Source organism: Mya arenaria, chromosome 7 (genome assembly GCF_026914265.1).
Source record: "Mya arenaria isolate MELC-2E11 chromosome 7, ASM2691426v1".
Classification (NCBI taxonomy): Eukaryota; Metazoa; Mollusca; class Bivalvia; order Myida; family Myidae; genus Mya; species Mya arenaria.
This window is the reverse complement of record NC_069128.1, coordinates 40,707,489-40,734,607: the sequence shown is the minus strand read 5'-3', so window position 1 is coordinate 40,734,607 and position 27,119 is coordinate 40,707,489. Positions and strand designations below refer to the sequence as shown.

General features: G+C 32.4%; 1 protein-coding gene across 2 annotated transcripts in view; it reads left to right on the top strand.

Moving 5' to 3' along the window:
• Positions 1–27,119, top strand: part of LOC128241473 (desmoplakin-A-like) — a 111,811-nt gene that overhangs the window by 49,024 nt on the left and 35,668 nt on the right. For both annotated transcript variants that reach the window (XM_052958418.1, XM_052958417.1), the window contains 10 exons: positions 100–162; positions 18,594–18,656; positions 20,905–20,967; positions 21,206–21,268; positions 22,121–22,183; positions 22,570–22,623; positions 23,771–23,833; positions 24,035–24,097; positions 24,962–25,024; positions 25,444–25,497. In XM_052958418.1, coding sequence (XP_052814378.1) covers positions 100–162; positions 18,594–18,656; positions 20,905–20,967; positions 21,206–21,268; positions 22,121–22,183; positions 22,570–22,623; positions 23,771–23,833; positions 24,035–24,097; positions 24,962–25,024; positions 25,444–25,497 — 612 coding nt within the window. The remainder of the gene's footprint in view (positions 1–99; positions 163–18,593; positions 18,657–20,904; positions 20,968–21,205; positions 21,269–22,120; positions 22,184–22,569; positions 22,624–23,770; positions 23,834–24,034; positions 24,098–24,961; positions 25,025–25,443; positions 25,498–27,119) is intronic.

Sequence of the window (27,119 nt, the reverse complement as noted above, 5' to 3'; positions counted from 1 at the left end):
TTAAACCCAACTTGATATAAATGATTTTGTTTTATGTAGCCTTGTTTATATGTTACCAATTTTTAACTATTAATTGATCATATCATTATACTTTTCCAGACGCGTAATGAACTCATCGAAGCATCTATTAAAGCGAAACTGGACGCAGAAAAAGCAGAAATAGTGAGTAGATTAGAGAACAAGAATTTAACTTTAGAGTTGTAGATACACATGGCGTAGACGTCTTGCTTTGTCACAAAAACAGGGGTTTCTCTCCTAACTTAATACTTTTGTAATAATCGATTAAATCAGTACTATGGCTGCATATATATGTTATTTTATCCAACATTTCAAAAATGTTTTTAAAGGAATTTGATGTTCATGAAAACTACGCACACTAATTGTTTCGAACACATATTGGCGTCATTTGTTTCTATAGCTCACGGTTATAAAAGATTCTCAGAAATGTGGTATGGATTATTTTTTATTTTCTTTGCGTTTTACTAATGATATAAGTGTTATCTGTCACAAAGTCTGGTAGTATCAAAACCATGTATATATATATATATATATATATATATATATATATATATATATATATATTGGGTCGCAATGTAGATTCATTCGGAGCTCCTCGGCCATTTTATCGAAAACAACCTCGGATGTATTTGGACGGTTTACATACTCAAAAAGTGGTACGTTTAAGTCCGCTGCAAGTAGATCGCGTAGTCATTTTATTTAGCAGTTAAACTTTGTGACTTAACTCTTGGAATTCTTAATTATGTTTGCAATAATTCAATTCAATGGCAATCAACTTAAACTTAGATCAATAAATACAACTCTAAAACACTACATTTAATTAATGATATAATTCAAAAGTTTATGAACTACTTCAACTGATGTACCTGCATACATCCGAGGTTGTTTTTGAAAATAATGGCCGAGGAGTTCCGAATGCATGTAGATTATTGGGACAAATGTAGATAATTGGGACAGGGGCCCAATAGTGGCTAGACCCAATAACATTGTGTGGTTCTATCCATTCCTTTTATATTACTGATTCAGTTAAACGTGACTCTTAAAACATGATTATTGGGTCCGAAAATGTTGCGAATATATATTTCCCGTAAATGTTATATATCCATCTCATCTGTATATATATATATGGTGGAATATTGCGCATGCGTCTAGTATCCTATGCGCATGCTCCAGTTCGATTTCGTTTTCCTTCTAAATATGGCCGACCGAGTGAATCCGCAGGTACATCAAAACAAGACGAAGACGAAACAAAAATTGGTAAGTACATAACGTTTCTTGGACATAAATGATATTATCGATCATGTTGTATCTCAATTATCAATAAAAGAATCTAATGCATGCAATTATTATTATGAAAGTTTTGATGTGCAAGAGTTATTTTGACATATGTGAACTTAAACTATATTCGGATGCAACAATTTTCGGAAGTTGAACAGTAAGTTAAATTTAATGACATTATGTCATTTTGTCTTAGTCTTACAGCATGAATAGCAATATATTATTTATTCACCAGTTGAAAAAAGATAATTCTAAACATTTTAACATTAAACTTTAATTATGCACTGTTTACTTGAACAGTGTCGGGTCAACTTGGCCCAATTACATTTTCGGCGTGATTCAAATTGGCCTACTCATTTTCAGACTATTTTTAAAAGGAAGCGTGCTTGCCTATTAAATGCTGATTGGTATTATGTTATTCACACCTATTTTTTGTATTATTTAGAGTTGTTTATGTGTTGAGTATTAATGTAAACGGCGAAAACCCCTTTGATAATTGAAATTCCAAAGGATGTTAATGATGTTTATTAATTTATTAAAAGTTATATAATGCCTTATAACTAAAAGCATTTGAAACACACCTTTTAATGCTCGATGATGTTAAGTATAAATACTCATAATACTATGTTTGATAATTAAAGCTATGTGCATAAAAATAAAGTGATTTGGAATACAGAACAGAGGAACATATTTTATGGATTTTACATAATTTCCAGTTATTTAATGAAATAAATATCAAATGGTTATCCTGTTAAATGTCTCTTGACGAATGTATGGAAACATTTTCAAATACTGTTCATGATATATCGTTTTAGTGTTTTGGTAAAACATATATCCCAAAGGTTTAAAAATCCTGATTCAAATCTCCTTGGTTTGATGAAAATTGAGAAAGAGCGAATATTTTTTTTTTAAATCCAAGAATTATTTTTTTAAATAATATAGTGAAATAAATAAGATTGTATTTCTTACTTCATGGCATAATTTTGCTGCAGCTTAAAGAAAATCTAAAGGAAGCCAGGAAGAAATAAAGTTGTCTCAAAGTAATAAACCTTCTCCACGTATAATAATTCTAGTGATTGTCAGTTCTTTTTGTGATAATCATTATACAGCTGATTCCTTTTATTTATATTTAATTTATATTTTTATAAATGATTTATCTTTGAAAATTTAAATTTTCAAGCATTTTCCTCTAGGAATGTTATTTTTCAATTGTAACTCCACAAAATTTAACACTGCATTGTTAAATAAAAACATATCAATTACAAATAAAATAAACTATTTTTCCAATACCTTTTCTTATTTCACTTAGTGTTTCATGAAACAAAATTCAGTTTGATCTGTCAACAAAGCATTGACATTTTTTAACTACGGTCTGCCTATTACGAACTTAGTGCAGGGATCTGTCATTTTTGGCTAGGAAAACAACAAGTGGAATATGGACGTGCAGAGTCGCCAAAACAAATATTGTCAAAGACTTTGATGCGGCTTTTTATATTTATATACTAACTTTTAAATATTGATAATGTCAGAAAGCACTTCTTGTCTGCGGCATAACAATTGCAATTAGTATTTTATTATATTTAACATGCCATTTTAATAAACAAAATCATCGCTTCTTTATTAGTTTACATAAAAAATGGGACTTTTAACAGTTCAAAGAACAAGCTTTTATGTCTCCTGCAAATCAAGAAATTTTTAAAATATTACTTTTTCCCTTTCATAGGACGTGAACTGGCTAAATTATCAATCAATTGGGTTATAATTCAATTTTTAACCCATATGCAATTCACAACATATGTATACAAGGAGCAAAATCTGATAAATCTGATAAATTTTGAAGCACAATTGTTGTTTGTATAATAATACAGAGATACATTAACAGTGTGTTATGTGTGTTTAACAAACTTTTCTGTCTGTTAACAGATCTGTCTCAGAAGAACAGCCCGAGTGATTTGTGTGTCTACAGGAATGCCCCGATCTCCCAGTGACAAGATACTGTCAACGCAACTGTGCCTAAAGTTTCATCAGGACGCGATTGCCCAAACAAACCTGAAGTCACAGGATTTTGTGTACAGCCTGACTAACTTGTTAGTGTCCAGAAATAAACATATATTCTCCCCAGATGGCAACCCAGCATCAAGCATGAACAGCAGTGACATCTAAACGTGTCCAAGGTGTCTGAGTCAGGGAGAAGCGAAGGTAATGGCTTATATACACCTATTACTTCAATGCTTCAAATGTAGTTCTACAGCCCATATTTTGAAGACTTAATGTATATGCAATTTCTTTTTGAAAAAGTGGCCCCTGCATATTGCACATGCTTGGTAACGTTGATCCCCACAAGCGATTTTGAGTTTTTCCCAATGTCATTTGCCAAAAAATAGATAAATACTGGCTTGCTTCCTACTAAACGTCATGTATGCAGTGTGTGAATCTAAATTTTTAGAACCATAGCCAGTGGGGCTACGACTTTGAATTTTTTCATAGCCAATGTCAAAATCTTGTAGCCAAACAATTTTAACATGAAAAATAACTAACAAAAACATGTTGCTATGTAGCTTTTACTTTCCTTTGACATATAGTAAGGATCAAGGGTTTCAATAAGACCAAAAATCAGGATTTTTTTAAATTCCATGTCTGATTTTCAGGAATTTTCATAGAATTTGTAGGTAAAGTAGCGCATTTGATGCACAATTCAAAATGTTTTTATTCAACCATTTCAAGAGTCTAAAACAAATGTTTCCTATTGTGTAATATGTATTATATCAAAACTCTTTTTGTCATGAATTGTGACATGAGTTATATTTAATAAACTTGGAATCTTAAAGCTTAGAAACTTAAACATCATTCCAAGTCACCAATTCTGTGCCTTAAGTTAACCCATCTGTCTATATTTGGTACTTCAGTCATGTGGATGATTGTTCCTTAATCATAAATGCAATTTAAAGGTAAACATAACAAATCTATCTTAAATACATATTTATTTGCAAACATCACACCATTATCAATAAATAAAAAACAACAACATGTTTTCATGAGAAAAACAAAATCACATGCAATTAAATATTATTTATTAAGGCATCTTCAAAAGCTTTTTATGGTACCATATCAAAAGCAAGAAATAATCTAACAAATAACTAAGAAACATAACCTAAGTAAATAAATTACATAATGATTTCTTAAAAAAACATATTGGCATCGGCAGCAACACTTGTCAAATTCCAATATGCACCAGCGTTTGTTTAGTTGCAACGACATCTTTCTTACTTTAACTTTCAGTTTCACTTTCAGGTTTTTCTTTTTTTCCAGAAGTAAACAGAAAGATTCAACGTTCCTTAAAAATTGCCAATATTGCAAATTGTACTTTTCATAAATGGCATAACTGTTATGCAATGTTGTTTTGTAATAGGACTTAACTGTAACACTGACAGCGATTTACGCAGTTCTCCTTTCACTTTCATTAACATAAACAGGAAGTTAGCATGCACCTGTTTCCTGCGCTTTTTAGACCATGTGCTACGAAAAATGTTATTTTTCTGTTACACATTAACATTAATTTATATGAGTATTTTTAAAATAAACCCGAAATATAATAAAGCAACTTAAGATAAATGAACAAAATATATCATTGTTGTTTTACAAAACCATCGTACTTAGCGAAGAAGCTGAAGGTATCCGTGAATTTGAGGAGTTAATGTTACGTCATTGAGTTTGAGCGCTGCTAATTGACACAGTTATCGATGAGATTCCAGATCGATAATCACTTGTCACTTCGGGTGTTAATTGCTCTTTCGGATTAAACAAACATTTAGATCATGCATTGAGGCTCCTTTCAGAACATACCGACTCTCACACTGAAATTCTCCCGGGTCAAAACTTACGCATACTACAAATTTATGATGCGTCAATTTCGGGTCATTTAAGATTTCTGTGCGTCAAAACCCGGGAGCTCGGTTCAATTGAAAGCACTGTAGAGCCGCGTTTTACACATTTTCTAGACAGTGTTTGTGTAAATACTTACCCGAACGTTTCATGCACCTTATCTAATGATTTACTGAACGTAATAAAAATAAGCATTCTTCGGGGATACGGTATGATTACTTAATATTTACAAAGGTCAGCTTTTCATAGCCAATTAGGCTATCAGATTTAATTTTTTTCATAGCCTGGTCCCCATTTTCATCGCCATGGCGATCGGGCGACCGGTAAATTCGCACACTGTGTATGTTGTTAACATGAGCACCTATATTGATCTAAAACATTTTTTTTTATAATAGTCACTTTAGAAGCAGGTGTCCTTACATGATTTTACGTTCCGTTCCCCGTTTTCATTCAGTACTTTCTATTGTCCCATTTCAGTTGTTCTTGTATGTCAATGAAGATAGATTTATTAAAAAAGAAATACTGAGAAGGGTTCATCTTAAACTCTGAAAAGTTATTTGATGTTTTTCAGGCAAGGTATGGGGGTCAGTGGTGGTCACTACAAAAGATGAGGAATAAGCTATCTTTCTTTGGAATCAACTGATATGGGAATAGGGAGGTAGGTCAAGCTGCTCATTTTCCACCTTCTTATTCATATATATCCAAACTTTTAGCTAGCACTATTTTCTGTCTCCATTTTGTGTAAAAATAGATTTGCATCCATCTCTCCCTATTAATTTTTTGTTGTTCGTAGTTCCAAAATCATTTTAATTATGAAAATTCATATATGCATGTAGGCTAGGTTTAGTGGCTTTTGCATGTGTTTGTGTTGGACCAACAACTAGAGTTTTGGCTCCTGAAATTTGAAACATTGTCTGTTTTGAGCTTGTGTAATGATTTACCACAACTCCTGAAAAGTATTTAAGGTACAGTTTGTACTGTCATGCAACATGATAAAAATTGGTCTTGAAAGTTCTGGTTTTAAATTAGACAAAAATATGTCAGTGTTTTAGTGAAGATTGGCACTTTATATACCGGTAAAGTGCAGGGATACTGGAAGGCATGTTGGCTGTACAATTGCCTGCCTAGCTGTTATAATTGTAAGCTGATCGCAAAAAAAGCAAATGTAATAGCAAATACACATGTTTTCATCTTTGTATGCATACATTATGCTGTGAAGGGTTAGTCTTGTCAAGATTTTGTTTATTTTTGAAGAAATTCATTGCTTGAAATAAAATATTATTTTTTGGGGAAAATGGGCATTTTTCGCAAGGGGAAAATTATTTGTCTTCGATTTCGAATTGAACTGTGTGTCTATTGATGGATGTATTCCATTTTTAATAAAACGCAAATTTTTTAGCGCACACAGCATTGCATCGTTTAATGTACAAGTAAATCTAAAATATTGATATTTTATCAGTATATGGTGGTGTTCATTAACTTTCCTATTGGGTCCAGCATATAATGGAGTTCATACACCTACATGTTGGGTCCAGTATATAAAAATGCTCATATACCTTTATATTGGGTCCAGTGTATAAAGGTATTTATACACCTACATATTGGGTTCTGAGTATTATATAAATATATAAACCAGGGATGGCAACGAGTAGTAAAATTGGTACTCGTGTACTCGGACAATCTTCCGATCGAGTACTCAGTTACTCGATTACTCGGAAAAATTGAAACCTTATTGGTTTTCGGGAAAGACAAGTTCGTTTAACATGTATCATGTACTTTGTGCATTTGTCGTTATATTGGTCATTTTTATCTTCAAATAAGACTGTCATTATGTACCTTAACAGAAAAAAAAATCAAGAAAAAGAAAACAAATGTTGTTTCATGACTTTAATTTGGCCTTTTCATTGCATTTTATACATGCATATGTACTAAAATATAAATGGAAAGTAAAACTAGGATCATTTCAAGCGTCTAGATGATCGAGACTTCACTCAATAATGAACTCAATTTAGAATAACAATGAACGAAAATTATTTATGTATTTGTTTAGTTGTTTACTCTATGAAATAATATTTAAACTGATCTTTTTCCATACTGAAATATTGTTGATTACCTATTCGTATATTCGTACCGTATATCGCATTCCAACACTGAATATTGAACATCTCTCATAAATAGCACTCTGTTTTCGGTGATCCTCACATAACGTCATCAAAGGGCAGATAATTTCAAACGCGGTATAATTTAAAGGGTGAAAATTGACAATTTCCGGCGTAATATAAACAAACGCTCGGAGACGCATTGGAACAGAACTATTGAAGATAGCCCAAAATTATACGGCATGCTTCTTATGTTACCATAAAAGAAAACAAACACAATTTGCACAAACAGGCTATATTTAAATATTGTAATTTTGTTTAGCTAGAACTTTTGGGAACAAATATCTAGAAATTGGGGGAAATTTGCCATTTTCCACAATTATGAAGTAGCCGAAATACAGCCTCTTGCAAAGAAGGTGAAGATGCCCTGCCAACATATATATATATATATTGGGTCCAGTATATAATGGTGCTCATTAACCTTCCTATTGGGTCTAGTATATAACGGTGTTAATACATCTACATATTGGGAGAAGTATATAATGGTGTTCATTAACCTTTTGGCTCTAGTTTATAATCATGTTCTACACTTACATATTTGGTGCAGTAAATGTTCATTCACCTACATGTACATATTGTGTCCAATCATGCTTTTAATTATTATCAGATAAGCGTTCAAAATATTTGGTTTAAATTGCATTAATATATATATATTGTGTTTTGGGTCAGTACCTAAAAATAGATAGTTATATTTTTCATAATGAGCATACTAGATGGAATATGTGTATATTTATAAAAAGTTCAATCTTTTAACTTATCTTGATACAAAATTCAATTTTTAGAACGAATTTTACCGTCAAATTTCAAGCTATAGGTTTTATGGCTTTCACTGGTTGTATTGGCAATCTTAGAAGGTAGACCCCTTAAAATTATTTTTATCTTGAATATTAAATGGTTTCTTTTACCCTTTCAATTCTGTTATGATACCTTTCTTAACATATTTTGTAGACTTAATTTCTAATTCTATTATACCCAAACTACTTTTACTTGGGACCTTGTTTCTGTCAAACTGGTAAAAATGTAGAAATATTTGGAATCCTCTTTCTACTATCTTTATTTTTAACTCCAAACTCTTTGAGAGTCCTCATAATTTGAACTCACAGGTTTTTAATAAAGGATTTTCGAAGCATTTGATATCTAAATTCAAGACCTGTATTCATCTATCTCACATCCCTAACCCAGGACTCGTCATGAAATTAGTAATTGTTGGGTCAGTTGTGTTTAGGCATTTTGTCATTTTCCTAAAGGAAGTGTTGGGTCATATGTATAAAAAATTAAAGTGTTGGAACAAATGACCAAGTAATATGGTTACTGTTCAAAATATGTCTTCATCCGTTTCACCCGTGGTGAGCTAAGGGCATTTGTTACAGATCTCCATTTTTCTTGTCCTGGGCCTCTTTGTCTAGCTCCATGAAAGCTGTATCTTGTGCTATTCTGCATCAAGCTTTAGTCATATCAAGCAATAAGTAACTTTTTAAGTAGCTTAATTGTAACTGTATTTAATCAGGTGTTTATGAACTTTGCTGTTTTGGTGTTGTTTTTTTTAACAGAATGGATATGGTCATACCGGCAGGCAAGTCAAGGAAAAATGTTGATGCATATATCCTTCTACCACCAGACGCCTAAACTGTTACTGATTTGTAGATTGATTTCAGGGCCCAAATTTTCCAAAGTAGTTGAAATTTGTTTGTTATCATTCCCTCTTTGTTTTTGTTTTTTGTTTCAGATTCTGGACATGACATATAACTTGACTGAAATGTTGGCTACACGTTTGGGTCATGATCCCAGAACTCATAAAGAAAATTAAAGATTGACCCCCTCCACAAGAGAATTATCCCTGATAAGCTGATTTGTACAATTTCTTTGACTGTTAAACAACAACTGCATATATTTAGTCAGTTAATACTCTTATTCATTCACAACTTAATTGTTATTTTATGAATTAGGTTGTTCATTGCTTAGTTCATGATTTCATACACCGCCTTTAAATGTGTTTATAGGTAGGACATAAAAGGGACTTTGTTAACGAAATGATAATTATTTTTTTCTCATTGTCACAAAGCTGCATAGCTCAGTTGGTAAAAAGATGGCGTTATATTTAAAATCGCTCACGCTCCTCAGACTTGAGTCAGAATCCCATCCTGCTTGGGGTTTTACTTTATTCAAACATTTTATGAATATGCATTCATCAAATCAATTTAATGTATTAAAATTCAGATATATTTTTATTGATACTGACTTATGACAGATACTGGTAAATATTACTGAAATTATTAATTATAAAGTTTAAATTCACCAAACAGTGATGATTTTTTTCTTTCCCCTATGACTTTTTCAATTATCCTTAAAAATGAGCATTTCATCCTTTAAGGCCATACAAAATAATATGTCTTTCTATGTTGTTTGCTACACTAATAAAAGCAGAAATAGCTGCAAGAAAGAATAGTATTTTATAGCCATTTTCAGACACACAAAGTGAGAGCATTTTGTTGTCAGGCACTGAAAATCTAGTATATATAGGATCTGACACGAGTTGTCATTTAATACAAGATTTTATTAAACGAGTTTATGAAATTTGTTAGTAAGCGAGCCTCTGGCGAGCTTACTAACAACTTTCATGGACGAGTTTAATAAAATTCTTGTATTAAATGACAACGAGTGTCAGATCTTTTTTATCACATGCTTAAAACGGTGTTTTTAATACCAATTTAGTTCCACTTTCTGAACCGATTGTTTGACAGCCAAATTACTCAGAGTAAAATGTCAACGATGCGCCATATAAATAGTTCCAAAATAAATGACAAAAGTAACTAGCAGTTATCAAGTTTTAATTCTGACCTACATCGGTCTGTCAAGTTTAACTGTGTGCACGGATTTAAAGGTTATTCGCTGTCGCTTTCTACGATGATTTTGCAGCGTTTTCTTAGTGTAATTGGAGTTTCACAACATGCAGATGATTACGGCAAAGTCTTTCTCTGTACTACATGGATGTTGATGTTGAAAAAGTTCCACCAAGAATGTTTCAAGAGAACATGATGTTCTAGCCGTCATGTGTAAGGAGATTTCTGTGCTGCGGAATTCGTATCTGTGTTTTCGGTAACCGACAGCTGATTAAACTGGCAAGCAAATGGCATTGATTGCGTATTGCTTGTATTGGTCAAGATGGAAATGTTTGAAATGTTCTTGTGATGTTTGTCACTAATGTGGCTGTATTTCACTATTTGTTGACTGACTGGATATTTCTGTGACTAATGATCTTCATTATCTGGTTGGCGGAACATTGTTATCAGAAAGTTTTTGTACAAGATGCTTTCTGGCACTATGATTCGTTAGTCATTTGTCTCCCGGAAGTCTTTCAGCTTCATTACTGAGGTAAGTATTTGTTGGCATTTAAACCATTTTGTTTACAAACAATGCGGAGGGATATCTAGGTTGCGTGTGATTAGTCTAGCCAATAGAAATGTCTGATAGGTTATCTTACACATGTGTAAGATAAAAATATTCGTAATGGGTATATTACACGGAAAACAAGGGTTAGCATGTGATAAAAAGATATCTTTTAAAATTCTTGTCAGATTTAGCTCAGTGCCAATCTAGAACTTCCATTATTATCTGTGATACATTTTATCTAGCCATAACTTTTGTTGACATATTTGGTGATTCTTATGTTAGTAATGTTGGATCGTTCTGGCCCTTTGTCTTACGTTCTAGGTCTTCTGTTTGATTAATTGTGTTGGCAACTAATGATTAAACCTATGATATGGAACCTTCAGACTTGATCCTGAAGAAGAAATTCTGAGGGATGCAACAGCTAATGCTCTTCCCATGGAATTGAGTGGCTCCACCCCCATGAAACAAAGTGGCTCTGCTCCAAATGATCAAAGTAGCTCCGCCTGTGGTAAGTTTTCTTCGTTCATTGTATTTAAATTGCAATTTTTTTAAGCCCGAATCCTGATGGCTTATATTATGTTATGGTTTCAGTTGCCAGTCAAACCCTGGACAATTTTCTGTCCAGGCTATAACTTTCTCACATTCCTATGATGTTAAAATCCCAGACTCAAATCATAATCATGATGGGCTGGTGTGTCAGTGCAACTTGCAGGTCAAGGTCACAAGTAGAGGTCAAAGGTTAAACTTATTATACTTTGTCCAGAGTATATCTCACACACTGAAGGATTTTAAATCTCTTAAAAATAATCATGACCATGATAATATGGTCAAGGTCACAAATAGCTGTCAAAGGTCAAACCTTATGATACTGTGTCCAGTGTATATTGCTCGCTCTGTGGAGCTCTTGTTATATTTATACTGACAAATGACAGATGTTGGTTAAAATTATTGAAACTATTCTTTGTGTCAAGTTTCAATTCACTAAACAGTAATAGTTTTGTACCTTATCTGATTATTTTTAAGGATATCAATAATCATAAAAATGAGCAATTTTACATTTTATTTTCTTTGGAAATAACTTATCAAGGAAGTATTGCCACCAAAAATGTTTGTTTGCAGTAGTGAAAAGTGTCTCATTTTTGTTAACTCAGTTATTCATTTTATTTTTCTTAAGGAACAGGAGTAATTTTTTTAGATGATCCCTGTATACAGCTTGTAAGCCAGAAGCCAATACAATAATTGTTTCATTTTTGAATTTCAGGTAAAAAGAAGAGATGGTCCCATTCTGAACAGACTATGCTGCAGGAATTTAATCCATAGATGTCTTACGGGAAATTGACAAGTGCATAAAACAGACTTAATCCATTGTCAAAACATTTGTGCCAACTATACAAAAGATCTTTGGCTCACACTAGAACAAAACTCAATAACATGAAACTAGGTGAATCTTGTTAGATAAGGATACATTCTGTAAAGGTGAAAAGCGATATGTAGCACCACTCAATATATAGTTTTGTTCTTAGTACAAAATTTCTAATCAAAAGTAACATATCTGAACTTTGGGAATCGTTATCGTTTTGAGGACACCAAATATTGTACAGTCTGACTTGTTATCATTAGTTTATAGTGGTTTGCAAAAGGATCACACATAACACTAAGCTATATTAAACAAATACAAGGATCTTTTTGAGTGCAATTTTGACTCAATTTTAATATTTGTTTTATGTTTAATGCTGTTTTCCTTATCTGCGGAGGCTGTACAAACAGGCTGAAAATGTAGTTATCTGTTGATAGAACTGATACAATTATTGTCTGTCAAACTTTATTGAACTAAGTTTGATATCCAGACTGGTAAAAGGAGTAACTCAATGAATGTTTTAGCTCACCTTAGCCGTAGGTTGTGGGTGAGCTATGAGGATCGATGAATGTCCCTCATCTGACGTCCGTCGTCATCCATACTTACTAACTTAGTTTGTTTACACTCTAGTGGTCACATTTTTGCCTCAATTGTCACGAAACATGGTCAGGATATTTGTCCCAGTAATTACTGTGACGAGTCTGAATATGGGTCATCTGGGATGAAAAACTAGGTCACATGACCCAAAAATAGAAAAATAAGTCTTGTTAACACTCTTAAGGCTACTTTTTCAGTCCATATACATTTTATCATGGAATTTTGTCATCTGGGTAAAAAACTAGGTCACCGAGCTCAAATATGGAAAAACCATGTTAACACTTTAGAGGTACAATATAACATTTTCAACCCAAATATCCTGGAAATTTGTCAGAAAGGTTGTCTTGATAATTTTTAAGTCAAGTTCGAATATGGGTCATCTGGGGTCAAAATTTAGGTCACAGAGCCCACAACTGTTAAGACCGTTTTACAGGTGAGCGATCTAGGGCTATCATGGCCCTCTTATTTGGGATTGGAGTTATACTACAATTTAGCTACACATGCAATGCCCAATACTAGTATGCTGTTTGTATTAAAAGTGCCCAATTGCATAATTTCTACTAAATCTAAAGATGTCTTGAGAAGTCATTTTGTGTTATTGTAAACTTAAGAAAACATTTCAAAGTATTTTGCTTAATTAAAGTGTATTTAGTTTTAATGACCTTCTTATGTATCTATATAGAACACACAAGGCAATTTCTTCCGCTAAACAAAACATACTTCATTCATGTCTGATTATAACCAGATATAAGTGATATAATAATGTGTAAATCTACACTTAAGTAGCACACCCCTAATGTGCACCATTTCAAACTATGATCAGCTTGATAACTTCTTAATGTGTATCATTTCCTGGATTCAAAAACAAAATTTAAAAGAAATTTACTGTCAAAAAACAATTTTATTTAAATTTCAATTACCCTACCCCCAATTCAGTATTGTCAATAAAAACGACATCACCCGAGAGACAAGAAAAATCCTTTATTTCATTTTTGCAACATTTTGGTAAGAATTTGGTATCAGAGTGACAAGAAATATATTTGATTTCAGAAATGATACATTATTGATCACATCACCCCAACAAACATAATCATACTGAAATAGCCATATGGTATTTCAATTTTATCATACTGTTTTGACTGTGTAAAATAGAACATTGACATTGAAAAGCAAAATCAAAAAGTTCTAGAAATACTCATGACCTGTTCTTTATTAATAATTATCTTTAATCTTTTGGGAACATTATGCCAAAAAATCAATATGTTTTACCATCTCATTTAAAAAAAAAAGGTTTGTAATTTCCAACCACCTATTTCAGCCGGCCTGTAAGTTATTAAATCTTCATAAAAGCTAATATTTATGTGTAGAAATGTATTTAATTGCCTTTTAATGAAACTACAATATTAACTTCTGTAAAAAATGTTTGCTAATGAAAACAAAGAAGAAGAAGAAAAAAAGTATTTGTGCTTCTGGCTGGATTCGAACCACTGCCTTGATACCCTTAAAAGATGTGTAGTCCTGTGCTTAACAACATAGGCATTAGAATTGAAGAGTTTTAAGTGAAGTTTTTCATTAGGGGTGTGCTACCTTAAAATAAGTCATATCTGATTAAAATTGTATTTCTGTGACATCGCTTAAATGCAAAGTGACTGTTGGTTTGTTTAGGCACTACAGTTGTAGTAACCTTATTTGTTTACTAATAAAGTGTACTGAAATATGTTTCTTGAGCCAGGATTGTTTGTATCAAAATTTGTTATTATATTGAAATCATATATTCATGTTCATATATTATTTCTTGTCAACAATCATGGAGTTGGTTAGCCATTTGTGGGTTTAATTATATTCAGAAAAATGCTCTAGTGTTGTAATTGTAACTTGAAAATGTATTTAATTTTTAAGAAAATAGTGGTGAAAATTATGGTGTTCACAAATGACATCCATAATTTACCAGATACATTAATATTTACCAGAGAAATAGATTTAAGCTCGACCTTCGACTTTTGTCAAGCACTTGTAAGCTCTGCTCTTATTTTATATAATTGGTCACATGAACACCACCTGCACTTCCCTTTTTTATAAGAAAATTTAGTGTCTTTTTCCAGCCGTTCTTGACCATGCATGTAAGGTTTATCAGTTACATATGTTTTATCTTTGTTCATGTCATTAAGGGAAATTTAACATTTGTTTTAAAATGTTATTTCGTTGTGGTCAGATAAATATTGTTTGTATGTTTACGATAATATAAGTTACGGGTTTCTTAGGAGGTGACCGGATGTGGGATATATGGGGAGACAATATCAGGTGAGAGCGAAGCTCGAACCCGAATATGGTTTCCTGTGCCCGGTATATCCCATCGGGCCACCTACTAACCACGTAACGTAAATATCACGTCGACAACTTAATTTCTTCATCGGAATCGGGAAATAGACGCCATTTTGGGTACCATAAAAAATTAGTGACCAAATATGATAAAATTATTGGGTCATTGCGTGACCAATGGCGTTGCGTCATTCATGTTAGAGGCGTGATATACTCATATAGATTGATTTTAAGTAACTTTAAAGCCTAGGGAATCTAAATAAATAAAACCTTATATTATTGTAAGGTTGTTAGATATGAGACAACAGTTAAACACAACAACTGGTTAAGTTAAATGTTTTATACATGTTTCACTACGAGGATAGAAAAAATGAAAAGTTGTGGGTGTAACAAAATTTCTTTGATAGCATATTGATAGTACCCATTTGTACCGATTTCATTCACATGAACGTTGGAATATCCTATGTAAAAGATTAAAACTCGTGAAGAATAAAATTTGGATTCTTATATTTTTGTATTTAGTGTTTGTCTAGTTTCGGCTGGAGCGGACAACCATGTGAAAGTAATGAATTGTTGAAACTCCTCCTTGTATCCTATGCCCCCAACAGACTTGACAACATTACCGCTTATACGTCCTCAAAAATCTGGCAGGACGCATTCAGAACTTGGTCAACGTAGAAGGAACGCAGTATATATCGATAAGGACGTAGTATGGTCTTTTTGGACGTGAGCGGACTTTGAACATAGTTAGGACGTGGTCATAACGGGACGTAGTCAGAACTTAATAGGAACGTATGAACGGCAGCATTGACCTACTGAAACCTAGCAGGAACTTAACTTGATTTACGTAATGCAAGCTTGGTACTGGACGGTAAATATTGAATGGCGTTCTCATCGCGTTGCCTCTAGGTTGTCATTGCGTTCTTGCTACGTCGATGGGGTTCTCAACACATCCTTTCCACGCTTTAACTATGACTATGGAATGTTCGTTCAACGTTGTAGAAGACCTCATTTGGTTGTAAATACGTTCTTTCGGTGCTTAACACGTCTCGGTGACACGTTTGTATGAGGTTCTTACGACGTCCTGTCAGGTTCTGAACAGAAATCATCTATAAATACGGGACTCTACTCTCGAATAACGTTAATTTTTACCAACACTTGATATGATTGAACAATATGCCATTTATAAATAGAACACTGCAATTCCATCTCGATCACAATTACAAATAAATTCAAATCATACGAATGTAACGAGGACATGACAAGCACTTGGTAAGCGCGTGGTGCAATCGTCCTGGTCGCAGTAAGAACGTATAGAGAACTCATTGGACTTGGTGCGTTCGTATTAAGAACGCATTGAATGTGGTGCGCCGGTGAAGATGCGCACAGTTCAAACGTACTTGGAACGTTTGAGACGCAGTGAATGCCGGAATGGACGCAGTTAGGACGAGTTAGGAACTTGAGTAAAGCATTTTTGAAGAATTTGACCGCGTCCTCTCTGCGTTTTGTCGAAATTACAAGGACGTAGTTCGGTCTTCGTTGTTTTCGTCTAGTGTGATGGGGGTATTATATTTTGCTTTATTTTACTCTTTTTTTGGGGTGGGTGGGGGGGCTAGAACCACGCAGTAAAAAGCATTATTAAAGTGAGTAGCCCGTACACAGATAGTACATTATCAGATCGTAGAGCGTCAACAAAAATGTACAAAACTTAGTGAGTGAATCGTACCAATAACAGTCCGCAAAAATGCAGAGGCGAATATATATGACTGTGTCGCCCCTCTTTTGGTACGTGATATTAAGGGGCGTATATAGCAGCATTCAATATGCAAAGGGGATCGGTACACAGTACGCGAACAACAAACATTTAAGTTTTCAGTACGATTATCGAAATTTTAAGCTGTATTCAGTATGCATACCCTAAACTTAGGCAGTGTTTAGAAGGTTGACACCCTCATGTAGTAGTTGACTTGCTCTACACGCACACATCTAGATGATAAAAATGAAAAAGAAAATACTGTGCACTATATTTTTATGATGAACAATACAAACAAAACATAAATGTTACTTCCGTTTCTGATTTTCTACTCAAAGTTTTAATTTCTTGGACTTTTATTGAGATGGAATTTTTGATGTACATAGGTTCTCAAAATATTTCAAATTGAACATGCGTCAAGCGGAAAAGTATTGTCACATCGGTAGGGATAAGTATCGCCAAGTATCGCCAAGTTACTAGAATAAAATGCAGAATAAGCATTATATCAAATTAAAGCTAATTTTATTCACACAAAAAACATCATGAATATCGACAATACATTTTGCATAAAAAATATATTAAACTAACCAAATTACGCACTCCTGAAACTAACGTCCCTTTGGGCATGTTTCGGTTACGTTGGCATTACTATTACTGGTAGTGAACCTAACAACTAAAGCAAAACATAAACGTGTTATTATGTCAAATGTTTGGGTGCCAATTAAAACAGCAGGACAATCTGTACAGGTAGCTACGTTTTGCACATGTGACTCTACCCCGTCGCTATACGTTTTTCATTTGGCTGGTCAGCGCTTGACTGAGTGCAGCCCAACACATTTTAAAATATTTGGTACACTGTATTTTGGCCTTTGATTATGTGTTCACCATTTAGTTGCGATGAACTTGACTTCCATATCTTCATGCCGTAGTCCCAATACTAGTATTTGGAATAAGGTGAACTGACCCAATATATAGTGTTTACGTATATAACTATTACACGTGTTTATTTATAAATAGAATTAGGTCTATGCCCCAATTATACTATTGGGTCGGACCCAGGTGTTATTGTGTGTTTATGAAGTTTATATATTAAGTTATTAACATCAAATCACTCGTATATATTGCTGGCATCGCAAACAGAATACCATGCAGCAGCACTTTTGACAGGTTTTGAAGCTCTACGTGTTCTCCTCCTGTGTGTTACCAATAGTTGTGTTTGATATATATATATATATATATATATATATATATATATATATATATATATATATATATATATATAATAACCTTAGGGCTGTTAGTGGTCTAGTTTTTTATAATTGTCTGCCTCTCATCAAAGAGGTCGTGATTTCGATCCCCCACTAGGGTTTCTCTTTGATGGCATCTCATAAAGGACACTACTGGTTTATGCCCAGGAAACGGACTCGAGAATAATTCTTTAAGATTTCGTCACATTCCAGTTAAAAAGATTAGTATATACTAATCACTCACGCATTTACATACAAACCATGTTATGCCGTGTACTCGGTCTTCAGATTATCTGGTTACAACAATAATCAAAGAACCAATGGTCAATGCACTTTTTTTCTTTTCTTTACATTAATGTGTTTCAGACCGTTTTTCATCTATACATTTGCATACACGGGCCCAGACTATATGAATACTCTTGATTAACCTTAACCTGAATTTATTCATTATTATAAACAACAGTTCAAAAAAACATACATTGGTAATTGTTATCTCATTTTCGGCTTTTTGCCTCCCTGTTTGTCTGTAATCAATGATTATAAGTGAAAAGCTAACTTTCCTTTTAAGAATGTCTTAAAACTTTTGATTGCAGGCACGAAAGAGACTCGAAAAAGAATCACTGCAAGCGAAACAGAGGTTAGAAAAGACTGAAAAGGTAGGATCAATAGTAAACAAAAGGAAAATATGAAAAATACAATGGTCCATTTAAAAAATGCTAAATGTCACAACAGTATTTATCTTATTTAGAATTGTTAGATGTGGTATAATTAAGTAAATCTAACTAGAAACCAGGTTTTGTATATGAGTAATAAAGAAATATAGCCAATCAAATTCTTGTATGAGTGAAAAAACAGCAGCCTAAAGTAATTAGGCGATAACCATTCTCATATTGTAAGATACAGTGAACTTAACCTATATCACACGCCCTTCAAACGCAATTCGAAGTTAGCTATTCACAAGAGCAACGTTCTCCTAAACTTTCACCACTATCCATCAATTCTAAAATATGTAATTGGGCGGATAACATTTTTCTCTATTTTTAGTATTTGTGACATCGACCTTGACCTGCCGACCCCTCCCCAGCACCTCAAAAGTTATCCCAATCTAGCTTTTCTCATAAGCTTCCTATAATCAAACTTCCATTAACATTCATCAGTTCTTATAAAAGTTAGTAGGTATAAAACATTTTTATTTCATTTATAGTAACAGTGACCATGACCTAGACCAACCCTAAACAGCAATTCAAAGCTTGATCTTCACATAATTAACCTATTAACCCGTCTTTCATTACAGTACATCCATTCTTACTTAAGACTATGTTTAGAAACAGTGACCTTGACCTTGCCCGAACCCTGTCAAAAATCACAATTGCAAAAGCTCTTCACCTCTGCTTCCTACACAACCAACTCCATCACTATGCATTAACTAATATTTAAGTAATTCGGCAGAAACCTTTTTTATTTTCTAAGTTTGACTGTGACCTTGGCCCTAATACCATCAAAGGCTTTTTAAAGCTAGTTATTTATATGAGCTGCTAACACTACAACTTCCATTACTAAATTCATTAGCTTAAGTAATTTGGAGAAAAAAAGGCTATTCTTATTTAAGTGACAGCGTCGATGATGACCCCTCAAAAACATTCCAAAGCTAGTTCTTCAAATAACCTAACTACACGCCATTTTTCCTCACTATCCCATCAAAAGCAATCACAAGCTAGCAATTCACATAAGCTATCTACACACAACTTATATTAATATCCATCAATTTTTACTTAAGTTAATAGCTGAAAACATTTTTTTTCTTTTGTTGGTAACACTAAACTTGACATTGACTCCATCCCCCTCAAGCTAGCTAGCTCTTCACATAAGCTAGCTACATATTAACCTTCATTACTTCCCATCATTACTTGCTTAAGGGTTTGGGTCGAAACCAATGTTTTTGCCAGTTTTCATTTAATAGTAGCATTGGCCTTGAACCCTCCCCCTATTCCAAACAGTCCCAAGCTAGCACTACATATAAGCTACCTACTCACTAACTTTCACTTCTATCAGTATCAATTTTTACTTAAGTTATTGGTCGGAAATAACTTTTTTACTTTTAGTTTCCTTTACCTTGACATTGACCTCAGCTCCCTCAAAAGCAATTTCAGTCTAGCTCTTTACATACGAATCCTCCAAACCATTCAGCAGCATTACCTTCCAATTATAACTGAAGTTAATGCAAAGAAACCATAATTTATATGAAGAAACACTGACCTTGACGCACTCCCCCTGAAAAGCAATCTAATACTAACTCTTTTAATATGCTTCCTATATAGCAAGCTTCATTACAATGCATCAATACTAGCTTAAGTTTTAAGACGAAAACCATTTAGTTCTATCTTTTTATTAACAGTCACATTGGCATTGACCCCGACCCCTTCAAAAACAATCTTAAGATAGCTCTTAACAAAAAACACCTACTTACTAACTTTCACTGCTATCCATCAATTCTAACCTAAGTTATATGGTTGAAACAAGTTTTTAGTTTTAGTTTCACTGACCTGAGCCCCCTTAACCAATATTAAGCTAGCTTTTTACATAAGCTTCAAACACAACAACTTTAACAAATATTATAATAATAGCTTACGTTTTGGTCGGAATTATTTTTTTAGTATTTGTTTTTCAAATTAAATCTATTTTTATTAACAATGACTCTAATTGCCAACAAAAATAAAAACAGAAATAAAAATGACATATTAAACTCTGTAAATATTTACTTGTTTTTTTCTTTCGATACTGGTTTCATTTTCTGAGCATGTTAATACTTATAAGGAAATGTTTTGTACGACACGCTCAAATAGAAAATCCTCATTCATACTTATAGCGTTTGTAAGAAAATACCCAACCCTCCTACTGTTTCAGACAAGGAAGGAGCTGTGTGACGAGCTGAAACATGTGAAACATGACCTTGAGACGTCCGAAAAGGTGATAATAGACAGATAATTACAGGGCTATATATATATATATATATATATATATATATATATATATATATATATTAAAGGTCCAGTAAAACACTTTTATTGATCCTGGCATATAGCAAATGTGTGTTGTTGTGTAAGTATTCATTTCAATGCATTAATAGCTCGTATGTGATTTACAATTCAATCATTTTTAACATTGGTTTATATGTTTAAATAAAATTTCGCCTATTTCATTTCAGACAAGAAATAAGTACGACCGAGAGTTACTGCAATCAAAGAATGTTATAGAACAAGGTGACAAGGTAAGAGGTCAAGGATACGTAGTAATATTGTATGTGTATAAGTAGATACATTTCAAAATGAAAATTTTAGTTTAAATTCAACAAATTGTAATATTCTCTACGCTTTGATGCATATTTATAAATGTTAATGGACATTCTCAATATATAATGCTCAATTCAAAAACCTTTACCAGTGAAGTATAGTCTACGCTAAAATACTTTTTTCTATGTGAAACAAAATACATTATTCAAAATGAATTTTAGATTACTGTATTAATATCAAATAACTTTAATGAAAATGTTAGGGAAAATTAGTATGATAAAGACCCGTTATATGTACCACCATACTTTTTGATTTGAAAATATCATTATATTAAACTTATTAAATATTATCAAAATAAACCTTAAAATATGCTTTTCTTTGTAGAACACAATAAATAATTTTAAATGATTTTTTTTATTACTGAAGTCATGTCAAATAACTTAAATGAAAACTATAAGCCAAATATGTATATGATATTGACCCTTAAAAACATAACGCAGTAGATTTGATTTTATATGTTGGTATTGTCCGGTAGTACGAGTACCTGAGAAAAACGAGATAAAAACACGGTAATGGAGCCTTTTTGATGTATGCTTGTAATTGCATTGAAATATTTAGATATAAAATGTAACACAAAATTAATGTTAACATGTTAACAGACGAGGCAGGAACTGTGTGATCATCTGAAACTAGTGAAAAAATACCTAGATATATCAGTTCACTTGCGTATCATTTAACATTGTACTGTGTTTAGCTGTAATTGTTTAGAAAATCTAGTGATCTACCTCCATACAGATGTAAGATGTAATACAGTTTGAATACGTTTACAGACAAGGCAGGAACTGTGTAATGAGCTGAAACTAGTGAAACAATACCTGGAAAATTCAGAAAAGGTGAGACCTTACACATTTTTGAATTTTATCGTAGAGATTTAAAGGCAGAGACGTGTTAACAATTCACTTTAGTCCTCGCTATCAAACAAATGCCTAGGGATAATTATAATACGATGATAAAAAGTCAATTTATATATGCTATTTTTATATAATCACTTATTAAATCAAAACTTTAAGAAACACATTCAATTAATAGCAACACAATGGAAACAACATGATTTACAAGGGTAAACAATTTTACTTGGTTTTGAACGACAGTCTTCAGAAATTATTATATGACACTAGACTTTCAACTAAATTGGTAAATTTATAGATTATTCAGTTATCAAGTAAACATTACTCACACAGATACCATATGCATGTTACAATATAATTTGCTTCTTCAGACCAGGAAGCAACATTGTGATGAGCTAAAACAACAGCTTGATACTTCGGAAAAGGTGAGACCGTTTACAATTTGGTTAAACGTTTTATCTGTTAGATGTATCGATATGAAACTTTAAACATAGTATTTATGAAAACAGAGAAGGAAAGACAATTATTATAGTTATCAAATGTTTCACATGAGAAAATAAATTGCTTTAAAAATTTTGAAGTTTACTTGATCTTGATAATTTTCTTAATACTTATTATAGATATTATTTTATTATAAAATCAGAAATGATGTTTTATATCACAATCAATAGTAATGTTATTATATTTATGATTCTTGTAATTAAAACAGGTTTAGTTTTTAATAGGGAATATTTCTATATAATTTACATACAGGTTGTAAATAATATGTCGTTCGAAATTGGCACGTTAATACTTTATAACTTCGAACATTTCGACGTTTCAACTTTTCATATATTATCGATGATTAAGAATGGTAATGACTTATTCTTTTTTTAATTAATGTTTTCAAATCACACTATCTGGCCTTATTTGCTCAGATTTTAAACAATCTAACAACTATTTTGTGAAAACAATATGATAATAATTAGAATCATGTACAATTTTATATGGCAACAATAAAATATGGCAATTTTACATATGAACCGTTTTGTTGTTTTTGAATGACAAAAAACGTGCATTAGTAGAATGACCACGCACCTGTTCACATCAACCAATAACATAAATGCAATAAGTCCTTGTGCAAAAACCAGTGGTGAGATTATGTCATTCACGACAGAAACGGAAATAACTATCGTTGATTGCTGCACAGTTCACAGCATTTACGGGTGGGTAAAGATTTTCACATCACATGAAGATGTTCTGGTCGATTGTTTTGACAGTGTCAATAATATGCAGAGTGATGGGACTCTATGGGCGTGTGGTTGTTGGGGTCGGTTGTTGGCGGACTATTGATTAGATACTAAAACATTAATTGAGCTCTTCCTCTCACATTTGAGAAAAGAAAAAAGTCCGTTTTCGCGGTCACATGACCAACTGATTGTAGATAAACATCACGTGGTCTACTGTCTTATCATAAACTAAAATTTACACGGCACCTTGTTATTGGACCGATTTGTATGCAAGTGACAGGATAATATGTATTATCGTAATTCATACTGATTACTAATGTAATAATTCCATACATGTTTACAGACAAGACAGTCACTGCGTGATGAGCTGAAACAAGTCAAACATGACCTTGAGACGTCCGAAAAGGTGTTGTATTTTACGAGCATGTCGATTCATCTTCCCATAGATAATTACAGGGCTATATATATATTACAGGTCAAGTAAATCGCTTTTATTTATCTTGGCATATAGCAAATGTTTGATGTTGTGTAAGTATTCATTTAAATGCATAAATAACTCGTATGTGATTTACATTTTTAAACTTAAGTTTCGCCTATACCATTTCAGACAAGAAATACGTACAACAAAGAGTTACTGCAATCAAAGAATTTCATAGAGCAATGTGAAAAGGTAAGAGCTCAAGGATACGTAGTAGTATTGTATGTGCATGAGTAGATACATTTTAAACTGAAAATTATAGCTTAAATTCAACAAATTAAAATATTCTCTACGATTTGATGCATATTTTGAAGTTGTTAATTGGCAATTATAAATGGTAATTGACATTCTCAATATATTATGCTCAAATTTAAAACCTTTACCACTGTAGTTTATTCTACGCTAAAATATTATTTTTCTATGTGAAAGAAAATACATTATTCAATATGAATTTTAGATTACTGAATTAATATCAAATAACTTTACTGGAAATGTTAGGGGATATTAATATGATATTGACCCGTCATATGTACTATTAGATTTGAAATTATCATTATCTTAAGCTAAATATTAAATCTTATTATTGAAATATATGTTAAAGATAAACTTTTCTTTGTAGAACACAATAATTTTCAATTAATTTTTATTACTGAAGTCATATCGGATAGCTTAAATGAAAAGTATAAGGCAAATAAGTTGTATATGATATTGACCCTTAAAATCTTAACGAAGTAGATTTGATTTTATATGTTGTTTTTTACCCGTAGAACCTGAGAAAAAAAAGAAAAAAAAAAAAAAAAGATAATGAAACCTTTATGATGTATACTTGTAATTGCAATGACATATTTAGATATAAAAGGTAATACAAATGTTAACATGTTAACAGACGAGGCAGGAACTGCGTGATCATATGAAGCTAGTGAAACAAGACCTAGATAATTTAGATCACAACGGATTATTTGACATTGTACAGTATTTAGCTGTAATTGTTTAGAAAATCTGGTAATCGGCCTTCATACAGATGTAGTATGTAATACAGTTTGAATACGTTTACAGACAAGGCAGGAACTGTGTAATGAGCTAAAACTAGTGAAACAAGACCTAGATGATTCAGAAAAGGTGAGACTTTACATGACCATTTTTTTTTTAATTTGTTAAGGCAACGAACGTGTTAAACATTTACCATAGTCATTGCTATCAAACAATTGCCTAGGGATAACTATAATATGATAATATTAAGTCAATAAATACATTCCATTTTTATAAAATCACATAATTAACACTTCTTAGTTTAGGTCTCGTCTTCAAACCCTTTAATATTGGAATCACATTCAATTAATAGCAAGACAACGGCAACAATATGATTTACAAGGGATAGCATTCCTCACAATTGTACTTGATTTTAAGTCTTCAGTCTTCAGTCTTCAGTCTTCAGAGAGTATTCCAAGCTAAAGTGTTAAATGTATAAATTATTCATTTTAAAGTAATTATTCCTCACAACGATACCATAAATATGTTACAATATATTTGTTTATCAGACCAGAGAGCAACAAAGTGATGAGCTGAAACAAGAGCTGGATATTTCGGAAAAGGTGAGACGTTTTACAGAATGTTTAAACGTTTTATCTTATAGATGTATAAAGATGAAACTTTAAACATAGTATTTCTGTTAATTATCTTTAGAGAAAAGAAAAACAGTAGTTGTGGGACGTTTTCAAATGAGAAAATAAATGTCTTTATTTTATTTTCGAAATTTACTCGATCTTGATAATTTTCTAAATACTTATTATATATATTCTTTAAATTTATTATCACAAATGACTTTTTATATCACAATGAATATTAATGTTATTATATTTATGTTTCTTCTTATTAAAAAAGGAATATATTTCTATTTAATTTCCATACAGGTTGCAAATAATATATCGTTCGAAATTGGCACGTTTACACTTTATAAATACGAACATTTTGAAGTTTCATATTTTCACATATTATCCAGTTTTAAGAACTGTAATGACTTGTTTTTTCTTTGAATTAAAGTTTTCAAATCACGCTTTCTTGCCTTATTTGCTGAAATATTAAACAATCTTACAGATAATTTGTGAAAATAATCTGATAATCATCAAAATCATTTACAATGAACGTGGCAATTTTACATATGAACCGTACTGAAGGTGAAGGTGAATAAAGTTTGTAATGTTGTTGTTTTTGAATGACAAAACATGTATATTAGTAGAATGCACCTGATCACATCAACCAATAACATATCTGCACGAACCACGTGCAATAACCAGTCATCATAAATGACGGCTTAAGATTATAAGTATCTTCCATGGCCGAGAGTGTAAGAACCCGAACGTAGGGTGTTTTGCGGAAACAAGGTTTACCGATGGGATGAACCTATCTTACACGAGCGGCTATAGTAGATGCTTTTTCTCCCACCTCAGGTAAACATTTTTTATTTTTTTTTGCCGGAACTCATTTGTGCTTAGTGAAAATAATTGCGTACGGATTTGCATTAATTCGTGGTTGTCATGGATATTCGCGCAGTGATTCAGAGTATGTAAATGGTCTGATCGATCTTTAAATAGTTCTAAGAAGAGTGAAGCATTATTTCTTGAAAGGTGCGTGAAAACTGTTTTCTGGTGACATTTGAAGCGAGAAATAATAAACTCGCGTTCTAAATATTGCCACCAGACAAGGTTTCCATGATGCGCTACAAACAACAGTCTTTAACAAGGGAGGTTATTACAATGTGGTGACCATTAAAAGAAGTTCCATACGGGCATTTTATCTTCGCCCGTGGGCGAGATAATAATTTCTAGCATGGTTAAATTAATGAATCTACTTATCTGAGGTGGGAGAAAATTCGTTCTTCCTTATCCTTCCAAACGCACAAAAATGAATATAGTCTATCATACAAACAACACGTGTAAAAAACCCACAATAGCTCTACCATTTACTGTTTGGTGAGCTAAAATAAAGTGAAGCAAGACCTTGCAATGTCAAAAACTGGAGACCTTTTATAAACATGCACATATTTACAATGATGTCACAAAGCACATGTTATGTATGACAATGTGTAAAGATTTATATTCAAATAAATACATGAATATCTATTTGGAAAAAAACGTTGGGAAGTGTCTTCGTGAATTTTTTTTCGATATTTTCAAACATCATTTTCGCCTTTTTGCTTACAGAGAAGAAAAACGTT